At 34.6% G+C, this 13467-nt stretch overlaps 1 protein-coding gene across 1 annotated transcript in view; it reads left to right on the forward strand.

The window, feature by feature from the left end:
* The window catches only part of LOC129230032 (homeodomain-interacting protein kinase 2-like), a 166797-nt gene that overhangs the window by 110241 nt on the left and 43089 nt on the right, over positions 1–13467 (forward strand). The window contains 1 exon segment of the mRNA XM_054864415.1: positions 5323–5426. Within this exon segment, the coding sequence (XP_054720390.1) occupies positions 5335–5426 (92 nt within the window). The 5' untranslated portion in view covers positions 5323–5334.

A 13467-nucleotide genomic window follows, 5' to 3' on the forward strand; every position in this document is an offset into this window, starting at 1 on the left:
GGGGTCTTTTCAGAATCCCTGCTCACAGAGGCTTTTGTACGGGCTGTCTGTGTCTGTGGGGGGAGAGAGAAAAATCAGCAGACTCGACGAAACGTGAGTTCTCTTCACGACACATAAGGGGGTTTGTCATCGCTCTTACCCTGTGGGACAGAAGCCCGTCTGTCTGCTGGTGTGTGTTCCCCGATGGTACTGGTAGAAGGTCAGTCCAACCCCGAAAGGAAAGCCGCTGTTCGGTTTTTTTCCACCATGCCAGACAGCAGCAGAGCCCGGTTGTTGCCAAGGCAGTTAAGCTTCGAAAGGATTAGCTAGGAATGGTGTTAGCGCCGTGTTCGAAAAGCCTCCCTGGAACGAAGCCAGTTATGTGCGTAAGTTGTTTTTCTGTTGCCACCCTTCTCCACGGAGTTCTGATGATAAGAGAACATGCCAGAAGGAGCCACCGTCATGGGTTCTAAATTTCAACCGGAAACGCAGGGTGAGAATTGTCAGCAAAAAGGCCGAATTCGAGACGTTTTTTCCCATTGCATCCAAGCATTATGTAGCAAAAATGCCGAAAAGCGCGAATTCCTGCCTGACATAGTTCTTGTTTCGAAGGGGCGGTGCTTCGGTACCGAGAATTTATTGGCGGTCCCCCATTGGGGAACTCGGGGAGTGTTCGTCTGCTTGGAGGGGGGAGGAAGGGGGGAAGCACTAAGAATGGCATTGAATGTCTTCTAATTTTTTAAATGACTGTTTACTTTGTTGATCTTGTGGAAATACTGCCACCCAGTTGTTAAGGAGCTAAAATAAAGATATTATTGAAATAAGGATAATATTTCTTTGTGATGTTGTGATAAGTGAAAAACAATGAAATCCCGTTTCAATCAATACCAATACAAACGAAATAAGTTTCCAGTCCCAGTTTAATTACCATTACATTGTTTGAATTCCGTTACTACGAAATTCCCGTCGTAACGAACAAAATTTGCGTTTGCTAACTGGATTTAACTGTATTTCCAAAATTCATGAAAGAATTTTTCAAGCTGGTGTTCAGAACTTTCAAAGGCATAAATAATTGTGCCGGTCTTGAACATTAGAAAATAAACTGCTCGGAGTATTTTCCACGGGTGGCCACAAAGGGAGAAATTGCGCCATCAAAATTTTTTGGGGGGATTTTTAATTAAACATTTAAAAAAAAAATTATTTATTGATTTGTTTTTAATTTAAATTATTTATTGAATTTTGCTTTATTTTATTCTGTTTTCTTATATTTCCTTTACTTATTTAGTTTGTGTGTGTGTATGTCATTCAAAATCAGAACTTTTCTAATTAAATAATAACAATAATAATAATAATTGAAAATAAATAAATAAATAAATATTTTTGAAAAATAAATTTAAAAAATATAGATAAAAAGAGAAAGAGGGTCGAGAAAAACGAAGGGGGGGGGGAGCTAATTCGCCCCATTGAACTTGGGGGGGGGGGGATGGGCACCCCTGGTCTTTTCAGAAGTGTGAGAGCACATACATAAAATGATTAATACTTTAAAAAAACGGCTTGTAATAAAAAAAGGCTTTCATGTTTGTAATTAACTCACTTACAAACATGAAATTATTCATGTACGTGAAATTATTCATTGTTAAATACAAATTTCATGGGTATTTAATAATCAAAAAGTAATAATAATTAAGCACTCATGAAATCACCAAGCAAAGATAGTTACACTATTTCCGAGTAAAATACGTTTGGAACTTCAGTTGTGACTCAAGCGAGCGATCCATCTTTATGCGCTGATATTTGGCGAAACAGGTCGAGCATTTAGTCTCTCTGTGGATCGCGTAGGGCTCTGGCTTTCGAAGTTGCATTTGAACGAGAACGAAGGAAGTGCTATACCGAACAATAACAACCATTCCTTTGCGAGATTCGAACCTGGGTCATAGGCTTTACCTACTATGCCCCTGGGCCCCCTGCCTATGTCTGTTTGAATATATTTTCATCACTTAATGAACATCAGAGGAGCGCGTGCATAAATATCAAAAACTTGCGTCATATTTTTACATACGAGGCAGTGAGAATTAAAAAGATGTAAGTGGACAAGTTTTCAGTAAAACGCGTTTCAAGTTTCGGTTCAATGTATACTTTCATTGAATGAGTTTTTCAAAATCATGCTGCACAGGTACAGGACTACTAGTACTTTCTCTTGCACCAAAACAGAGAATGTGAAACAAAACAACACCAATCATTTTTAATTTTGACACTTACCTCTACTGCTTTTTCCCCTTGGAAAACTCTTTTTTGAATTTTTAAAAGACGGTTTTTTAAACACTATTTCCGGAGTAAGGTAATCTGGGGGGGGGGGGGGGGCTCAGTACTGTTGTCCCTAGAGAGAAGATGATTTACTGATGCAAGAATAAGATAATGAAATGAAAAAATGGGAAAGGGGGGCATTTGTGTTAAAATTAAAAAAAAAAACGGTAGGGAAAAGTTTAAAAAGTAAGGCGTTTCCCTTCAGAGTCACCTGTCTCCTACATCGGGGAGGGGGGGGGGCCGATAGCTTTCTTCAACTGAAAATGTTAACAAATGAGAGTGATTTCAAAAGTAGAAATCCATTTATTTTTTACTCTAACCAGGTAATTTCGGGTTGTATCACGTTTTGTACCCTTTTGATAATGCTATTTTAAAATACTAATAGAAATGCTTGTTGCTCAAATCCGTCCCTTTCCAATTTGATTCTATCCATTATTACTGTTTGACCATCGATTACATGGAAAGGCAAATATCCGGTTTATAGGCGGAAATGGACGTATCTATTAGTTTTATAGGGATGTTAGTTGGTTTGTTTCACATGTGCACTTTTGCCTCTCTATTATTTAGCCTTAGTTTAGTAAAAATGAAAATTTGCTCACAGCAGCATTTTTTAAATCTAAAGTATATTCGATCCATATTCTCACGGCAAAAATTAATTGATTTATTTATTCACAACAAAATTTTGAGCTTACCATTTTGCTTTTACGTTCCTGAACGAAATGAAAATGTTTTATTTTCTTTTTGTTGTTTCTATGGTATTTTTGTTTTCCCTTATTTTATTTTTGAGAATGCAATAAATGCATAAGGCACTAGTGACATTATAAAACGCGTGTATCAAAATCCCATCATTACTTACCCTTCTCCCCTGCTAGATTCATTCAGATGGAATCGTCTTTACTTGGCAGATTGCCGAATCACATACAATGCGTGGTCAAACAGTATATCTAAACAGGTGATAAATATGAAGAATAGAACAGAGAGTTCATTGAGACTCCTTAATTTCCAACGAAGTTCCTGTAAAAACCAGCCTAAATTTCTTTTCTTTTTTTTAAATTTATTTATTTAAACAATTTTTATGCGGTGTCTTATGCCTTCATCAACCAGACCCCTCTCTTTACCCACCTTTGACGACGAAGCATATAAAAAGTATATAATTTTATTCCTTATGCTTCTTTTGATTATTCATGCTTTGCTTCAGGTTTTTCCTTTTATGCTTCCTCTATGAAGCTTATCCCTGTGCAAGATTCAGCAATAGGAAGTCATCATCGTAATAGTCGACTCATTTTCCTTTATGCCTGTTTTCCATTTTCTTGGATGTCTGATCAAATCTCTCCCGCTAATGGAACCTGGAATTTTTGGACCCAACTGTCGAAATAGAAAGTGAACTTTCAATAGACCTGTCATTTAGGCGGGTTTTGGGGGAAGGGGGGGGGGGGTCCCCCAGGCGTTGAAAAATTAATGTTTTTAGTAAAAACATTGGCGTGTTATTTATTTATTTATTTATTTTTTGCCGTTTTCCGATAAAATTTGCATTAGGAATACACCAGGAAAAACCGAACTGACGAACCTGACTTTCAAGGTTATGAAACAGCTTTTTATATTTTTCTTGGTATTTTGCAGCTTGTGCTCATTGATTGGGGAGAGGGGAGGGGGTGGAAGACAGCATCTAGTGGCCACAGCTAGAAACTCGTACAAGTTAATCGCTCATTTTTTTTTTTTTTTTTTTTTTTTTTTTTTTTAAAGCTGTGTAGCAGGGCGTAGTTCAAGGGATTATTCTTCGATACTGTAGACTTGTGGATGTTCTGTTTATTCCCCTTGCTGTATCATTTTCCGAACTCAACATGGACTAGCTGAGCTTTTACCACGTAATCCATAGCCAGGGGGTGCCCCCCTAAATATCGCACCCCCCAAAAGGAAGGGGAAAATACTCCACAAAACAACCCCTCCTAAAAATTTTAATGGCGCAGTCTGCGCCATGACCCTCTTCCCCCTACCACCTTGGTGGGCACCCCTGCCATTATCATTTTCCACATAACAAACGAATCTATAATACGTAAAAGGATATCACACACAATTCGCCATGTTTGGTCACGATTTTGTTCTATTATGCTTTACTTATGTAAAGTGTTGGGGGCAGGGCTGCACTTCTTTTCAGTTTTATGCAAATTTAGTTTTAGTTTTTTAGACTACAGTTTTACGTATTTCCGAGAAAACAACGTTTTATAGCGCGAACTGACAAATAAAATTGCTAGTTTCTGCGGCAAAAGTTTTCTCACGTTCAGTTTTCACACAAGCGTAAACATTTTGTGTTACTTCACCGCTACCTGTCAAAGTAATCGCACTCCCCTGATAATATTTGTGAGAGTTTAATAGGTATGATAATATATACCAAAACTCGATACTTCCGAGAACCACGATGTTTTTAAACCCGGATGATTTTTGGGCGATGTTACTCAGCTACCAGCGATGTTTTGAAACATCGATTGCTGCCATAGTGGAGATTTTTTGGATGTAAATTTCAAATACATGTTTTTTTTTCTGTATTGTGTTAATCTGCTTTGTTGTCAACTGCTTTTTAAAATGGTGTCGAAATTGCCTTTATTATAATACTTGCATTGAATTAAAAATTAGACCCAGGCTGCAATAGAAAACATGATTACAATGGATACTTCACTTGCCAAATCGACTAACTCTATAAAGCAAAAAGTAAAAAAATAGTTATGAAGAAGATGGTGTTATCCATAGGAGTAAAAAGGCCCTCGTGTTACATTTTCTGCCATCACATGGTCAGAAATGTACTGAACCAAAACTTTTAAATAAATTCACATGCTAAGCATAGACAAAGCACTATTAAAGCTGCAAGTGAGGTTTTTTTTTTAAAGTTAAGTTATCGATTTGGCAATTGAAGCATCAATGTCAATTAGTTAAAAAATTTCATTCATGATGGTCGTTTTTTTAAAAGAAATTCTGTAATGTCTCTTAAAATTTTTTTTTTTAATGTTTGCTGCTGTTTTGTTAACGTTCCATATTCTTTCACAGGAGAGGTCTTCAATGCTGGAAAACGTGCATTTCATTCATGCACAAAGAATTAGTGGAACTGTATGCGACACCACCAAAAAATGGAAAGTAGATGATCTAAATTGGTAAGGATTTAACTTTGAAATAGTATTTGCTGTACTCAGAATTATATTGTGAGAAATATACTGTTACGATTGCAAACTTGACTGGTTTGCTGAATTCAGCTGAAAGAATGCTAAAAAAAAATGCGAAATGTCAGGAAATAAGTGCAATTCCGCTGCAAGTGACCTTAAAAAAGAAACTAAAGTAGTATCGTAAATTGGCGACTACTTAGCAGTATATGGCCAAGTTCAGGACCAATTTGGCGCCAAAAAGGGGATGCCAAGTCCCCTGACAGTTTGCGGCATTTAGCGAGTACTTTTAGCTCTAAATTTGTTAGCAATGTGGCGATATATCGCCAAATGGTTGTTGATAATCTCTTTGCTAAAAATTGATCAGTAATTCAAGCTGGCGTATCACCCCCCTCACCACTTTTTTCTCTATCTAATAAAGGTGCTAACTGCAAATACTTTCATTATGGAAGCAGTAACCCAGGGATGTATCAGTTGCTCTAAACTGCGCCAGTCGCCGATCCTGCGCCTAACTGCTCTAAAAGACCGCCAAATGGACTTTTCTTCACCAAAATCGGATAAACTTGCGCCAAAACTGCAATTTTGCATATTTGGCAGAGTATCATCAAGTTTATGCATTTGAAGCTTGTTTTTACGATTTTTCGGTTTAATCCCGATTTTTTGCTCAATTCAAAATCCGATTGCATCCGTTTTTGAAAAACTCGATCGTTTTAATTTTTTATGCGATTCTGTTCCTTTGACTGGAAAAATTTTTGCGCTGATCATTATTTTCAAGCTTTGTTATCTTTTGTTTTCAGTATATGAAGACTTGTAAATTCTCTTCTTGCCACGCCCACTCGAAAATGTCAATCCAGTTGTATTCAAATTGGTTTAAGCGAATGCCATCTGTGAACATTAATATTATTCACCAGTTTTTAATCTTGGGTTTCTTAAGATTTTAGGACAGAAAATTGATCTCTAGTTTAGGTTGGAGACACTTAACATAGCAAAAATCTGGGAATTCTAGTGCGCTGGTAATGAATATGCAGACATTTCAAGACTTTCAGATTCAGGCATTTTTTCCACATTCTTAGTCTATCTTAAAATTTTTATTGATTTATTTTTCAATTTTTTTCCTTTTTTCATATTTTTCATGTGCGTTTAAAAATTCCTTTTCTGTGACATCATTTCTCAAAATCATTTTTTTTTCATTGCAATTTCATTATTAATTTTGTGATTAAAGTTCAAACAGTTTTAAAATAAAAGGTTTTAATGTTGCCTTTGCTTGAACTTCAAATTTGTTAATCAAGTAGATCAGTATATAAACATATGTGCCAAGAAAAAGTAATAATAATAAGGTCAAATATAAGTGAATAACTTAATTATACCAAAAAAAAAAAAGAAAGAAAGAAAAAAAAAAAATCTTATTTAAAACTCACTTTTTACTTGTTGTATAAAGTTTTAAATTCAACCATTCTTTTTTTTTTTAAAGACTTTTTGAATATGTTACATAAAAGCAAACAAAGTTTTAAAATGGGTATCAAAGCACTGTAACTTATATGTGCACTAAAGCAGTGATGTATTAAGCACTAAATTTAAATAAAAAAAAGTGTTAGAAAAAAGTAAAGCAGGATAGGGGGGGGGGGGGCAACTTGCCTTTTGTGAAAAATATTAGGGGAAAAAAACAGTAATTAAGAGAGCTTCAATTTGTAGTTATGGTGATTTTGCATCCTTAATCTCCTTTATTTATTTCTTTATCATCTCACATGTGTTTTTGTTTTTTGTGAAATATACATAGTTGCTCTATATTGATGCAAAATTAAAATTTTTGCTGATGCTAGCTGCTTCAAATTTGCAATTTTACTGCTCCAGAATGCTCCAAAGTCACCATTTTACTGCTCTCAAGATTGCTCCAAAAAGCGAGTATTAGTCGGCACATCCCTGTTAACCCAGAATAACTGTTACATCAATGAAACAAAGAATGTTTGTGTGAGTGCAATCCTAAAAAGTGTAATCTTTCTATATTAGAACCCCCCCCCCCCCAACCCTTCTGGTACGTTTTTTTATCATTATTATTTCGTTTTCAAACCCCACATACTGAAAAGTGCAATATTTTTACAACTTTAGCAGGAACTACAATATACCTTAACCTCTTAAGTATAGATGAATATTTCATTCAATATATAGCATTGGGGTACTTTAGTGGAATTAAAGTAAACTATTTTCTAAGAACAGTGATAAAATTAAGTATATATATGTGTGAGAGGCAAGGGGGACGACGACATTGAACAAAAACCTTTAAATTGGGAGGATATGCTAAAGAGGTCAAATGCTATTCTAAAAACAAAATACTATAAGTAAACCTCCCAAAGAACCCCTATGACCCTTCCTTTGTATCCACCACTGCACATACCTGGCAGGATCAGGAGTTAAAATTTAGAGTAGTATGACTGGATTCCTGCCAAATTTCTCAGATCCCCTCCTGAGGATTTTCATGGCGAGAGTTGTTTTAAGCTTAGGCAGGAACCTCCTATAAAGCTAAAATTAAGAATTTGAATTTTAGTCCTTTAAGGAAGCACCTAAGGGGCTATTCATAAGTGATGTCACAATTTTTTTTTTCAAACATTTTGCCCCCCACCCCCTTTTTTTTGCAAAGTGTCACTCCAGCTCTCCCACCACACCCGTTTGATACATATCACAAGGTTTGCCGATATACATCATGATATGTATCACGATATACAGTGGCTCCCAAAAGTGTTCATACACCTTGAAATTTTGTAGTAAAACCAAAATAACTCAAAACTGAATCCAAATATGAAGTTCAATTTTTTTTCACACCATTCCAATGCCATTCTGAATAAAACACAGTTTTTTTTTTTTTCAAAATATTGCCAGATTTTGTTTTTGAAATTTCAAAAAAGGATGAGACAGAGAAAACATACGCCACAAAAGTCATTGTACACTGAAATATTTTCAAATAAATTCATGATTAAAATTATCATATGTGGTTTTTTTTTATTATTTTTGCAATGTAATGACACTGTAAAGTCATTTGCCTTTAATTTTTTATTTATTTATTCCCAAATACTTTGCTTATTATTTTTAAATGGCAGGTATGCGTAGAAAATAACAAACAGGATTCGAAATTTGATTTTCCCCCCTCACATTAGCTTCACAGTAAATTGGTTTGAAATGTCTCTAAATTAGTTAATTTATACCATTCTATAGTGAAGTGCTTGATAAAATGCTTTAAAGACAAGAATCGGATCGAAAACAAGGTAAAAAAAGGTCAACTGGCAAAGGTAACAATGCGTGATCGGAGGTTTACAGTTTAAAAAATACACATTTGAACGCTGAAAAAGTTTCTGCAGAATTGAATGAAACATTTTACGTTTAATTTTCACCTAAAATTGTTCGCCAAGTTCTCTGATTAGCTGGATTAAAGGGAACCTCTTCCCGCAGAAATTTTCTTGTTCATGCGAAAAATAGTATGATTACGCTTTCCGTCGTAAAATCAATGATAAATAAACTCAAAACGTTTTGGAACAACGTCTTACTTATAGATGAAAATAAATTCAATATTTTGGGTTAAATTGTTGTATAATTGTCAATAGAAGAAAAAATGAGGAATTTAATCTTAAGAACTTTGCTGGATCAGTTAATCAGGACGGTGGAGGTGTTCTTGTGTGAGGGTGCATAACAGCATCAGAACTTTGAAATTTGGAATTTTTTAATGAAATAATGAATCATGCTGTTCGTTTAAATATTTCAATAAACAATTTTAAACTATTAGCCCAAAATTTGGCAATCGGAAACAACATTGTTCTTTATCAAGATAACGATAAGAAGTATACGTTTGCATTTGGTGCCTCAAAAATTGTCCTTAGACTTAAAAATATCTCCTCAATCGCCAGATTTAAACTAAATGGAACATATTTGGAGATATCTGGTGACTAGATTACGAAAATACACCATTGAAACAAAAAGCGAACTAGAAACAGTAAGACTCGAAGTACAACTGAACACTTATTCAGAAATTGCATAAAAAAAAGAAAGAAAAAACAATGAAATCTATTCCCAGACGTTTAAAAGCTGTTGTTGATATTGCATGATATTCTACTAAATTATAATTTTGTAAAAAGTTATATTATTTGCTAATTTATTGACATTTTTTCAAAGTGTACAAAGACTCTTGTGAGATAAAATTTCTGGCACTTTTTGGATTTTGATTTTTAAAAAATTAAGTTTTAATGTTTTATTAAAAATGTTCGTCTAGTTTTGTTAAAAATAGATCATAAATACCTATTCCGAAATATTAATTCTAACCAATGCATAGGGTCATATTTCATTGAAAGTCGTAGGTGTACGAACACTTTAGGGGGCCACTGTATATCCAATATTTATTTTGAAAATATCATGATACTTACAATACTTTTTTTTTTGAACTACAGTGTTTTCAATATAAAAGCTATATTAATCATAGTACAAATTGTTCATTTATTATTAAAAAACTCCAAAAAGTTATGTACTATTATAATGCATCATAATATAACGAAGTAAAACAATATTCCTTTTTTACTTGTATTAGTATGATTTATATTCATGATATTAGTAATGTAACAATTTTAATTCATATTAAAAGTGCCTAATTAAATTCAGTAGCGTAAACTAGGGGTTGGCAGGAGTGACTCTCGCCAGGAGCGCAGCAGCCCTTTTTTTTGTCAATGAATTTGAAAAATGCTTTAAAAATTTAAACAGTTAGTGATTGCTCAAAAACTCAGTTTTGGAAATGAAAAGAATTTTAATTAATTTGAATTCTTAAATTCTGAATTCAAATTATCCTTTTTGCAATCATGATTTTGAGACAGGACCGTACTCATTGATTACTACCCTACTCACATGTTTCTAGAAACGGCTCCTGCCCCTCTTCTTGGGTGGTTACGTGTGTATAGTTTTGTATGTGTAGGCTTGTATGTGTGCGCGCAGACCTGCATGTATGCACGTTGGTGTGTATGTGTATGAACATGCGTTTTTGTAGGACATGGATGCTACCGGCCAGGAGAAGCGGCTATCGGGGGACAGTCACGCCTGCAGAGGATGGTGGGGTTGAAAAAGGAACCAAACATCAAGGGTAGTCAAGTGAAAACAATTAGCAATCATGATTGCTCAAAAAAAAAAAAAAAAACTTGCATAAATCTAGAGGAGGTATATATACATATATACACATTACACATACATAACATCTGCTGAGAAGGAGCATTGGGCATCATTGAAAACAATTCTAAAAAAGAAAATAAGAAAAAAAAATTACAATGCTGCCTCCTATTTGTCAAATCAATCAATCAAAATGTTCAACACAATTTTTTGGTGGTCAGAATGACCTCCAGTGACTTTCCATGTGGGCGACCCTGGGGGGGGGGGGGACGCAACTTCTTTCATTCACCAGGGGCGCTAGAGCCCATAGTCGCGCTACTGATTAAATTTTAGATGTTGCTCAGAAAAAAAGAAAATGTTTTATGACTGTGCACTGACTAATGCATATTATTTATTTCTGAATCATATAACTGTAAAAGTATCTAACAGAAGAAAAATGGGTAATGCTAAATTAACTCCATTAAAATTGATAGAAAAGTAAAATGAAATACAGTAAAACCTGCAAAGTTGACCACCTTTGTAAGTTGACCACCTGTATAAGTTGACCGCTTTTGTCAGGAACGGAATTAGTCCTATCTTGTATAATGAAGGAAAACCTCTCTAACTTGACCACCTCTCTATCTTGACCACCTGTCTATCTTGACCACTAATATACACCAGCTTTGGTTTGAAGTACTGTAAAAAACCCTCTGTAAGTTGACCACTAGGCAAAAGCAAAAGCTTTATAAGTTATGCCTCAAATAAGAAACCAGACATTTTAGAAAAACCTATGAATATTTATGTTTCCATCGAAAAACATTGGGCTACTGTTAAGTCCCAGAAAATGAGCCTAACTTCAATAAGGAGTTATTTTGTTGAAAAGTAGATTACCATGGTTACAAATGTACTAGAAAAAATCAAATGAAGAATTTGAGTCATTTATCACTTGTCATGAATTTTTAGGAATTGTTAATATCAAGTAGTTTTTATAAGCAATAAAAACTACTTGATATTAACAATAAGCAATGAGACATTTTTTTTTTTTTTGATCGATTCACAAAAATTTAAAACTTGTATATTACTTTACTCGTCATTCTGGTAAATAATCTCTAAAAAATATTTTAAAAACATTTTTCTTATTGTTTTAAAGTAATGTTAAACAATGAAAGTGAGTTTAAATTATTCCAATCAGTTAAAAAATGAATAATGGGACAAGAAATGACAAAAAAAAAGTGTTTATTACGACCCTCTATAAGTTGACCACCTGTCTAAGTTGACCACCATAGTACTGCACCGCAAGTGGTCAACTTACACAGGTTTCACTGTATTAGATATAAATAATGAAAGAAATATTAATTTTGAGTCTACATATTGCAATTGTAATATAAGAAAATAAAGAGTGATTTGAAGATGCATTTACTATTTTGAAGACTTTAGTTTGTGTTGATTGAAAATATTGGATGTGGATCAAAATATAGGATATTTTCGAAAATATCATATTTTCGAACCCTGCATATCATGCTGTATTTAATAAGCATTTTTATTAAAAAAAAAAACGAAATACACTTCATGTTACTCCCTCCCCCTGGTCACAAACTTGCAATTTCATGACCCCCCCTCCTCCCCTTAAACTATGAGATTATTTTTGGACAGCCCTCAATTCCATACAGTAGAGTTCTGGTTATCTGCCATAAACGAGCTAGCGGAAAGGCGGACCACGGTAAAAGAAAGGTTTACATTAATGAAGAAATAAAAATGCTAAAATTAACTCATAAATCAATTAATGCGATTGATTCACATTTCATGATCAATTTAATGCCATTCGGACCCAGTTGTAGACTCATTAGTAAGATATCACTTACGCTCCCTCGCAAGCTATTGGCTGACACATGTACACACTTATGCCTGCAAGCAGGGCCGATCCTAGGGTGTCGGCCGCCCGTGTGCAAAAACCTAATGTGCCGCCCCTGAAGAGCAATTTGCATGTTTTGACTAATACTTAATGACCACATAAATCTTTCTTCAAATTTCTGTATCAAGTTCTAATTTAAAAAAAGAAAAAAAAACAGAAGGATGAATTGATGTAAAAAGTTAGAAACGCCTTAGGTACAATTTATATCTTTGAAGAAAGTAATAAGTACCGAAATTCACTAGTCGTAAAAACGCATTTTATAGTCTGTCTTTGGTGACATCAGAGGAAGGGGAGGGGGGAAATATACGAAATTGGCGTATGAAGAGTAGCTGTAGTTAATCTTTGGTTGTGTTTGTTTTGCAAGGACAAAAGAGTCGGGAACATTGAAGGTCCACGGGGAAATTTTCAATATTGACGTCAAAAATTGCAATTTTAGGAAATTTTTCGAACCTTGAGGGGAAAGTAATGTTGGAGTTCTTTCCTGAATTTCCAAATTGATGTCAAATTGCAGCTATTTTTTGTGACCTTAGTTTAGGAAGTATCTGCGCTCTTCCCGAAAATTTCCTGAAACAGTAGTTTTAAACAGGCAATTTCGGGTTATCTTTGTTGAAATTGCTGGAGGGAGGAAGATTCCGTCGTCTCCTATCAAAAGTTTTGGAATTTGATGTTTAAAACTCAAATTTATGCTGTCTTTGGTGACGTTAGGGGGTCTGGCATCTTTCCTCTGGTGATTTATTGGCACTATTGTTTCAAAAACACATTTTTGGCTAGATTTGGACACGATAGGGGAAATGGGAAAATATTCCGAACTGAAATATTTTTCGGAATTAAAATAAATTCTAGGTTATTTTTGTGAAGAAAGGATTTTGGGGCTCTAAAAAGCACAATTTTGTGCTATCTTTAGGAACTTTAATTAAACCGGGAAGATTCAGCGGATCTTTCTGAATATTTTTCGATATTAATATCTGAAAAATACAACTTAAGACTTTACTCCACCTCACCTCGGCGATT

This window comes from Uloborus diversus, chromosome 9 (assembly GCF_026930045.1).
Source record: "Uloborus diversus isolate 005 chromosome 9, Udiv.v.3.1, whole genome shotgun sequence".
NCBI lineage: Eukaryota > Metazoa > Arthropoda > Arachnida > Araneae > Uloboridae > Uloborus > Uloborus diversus.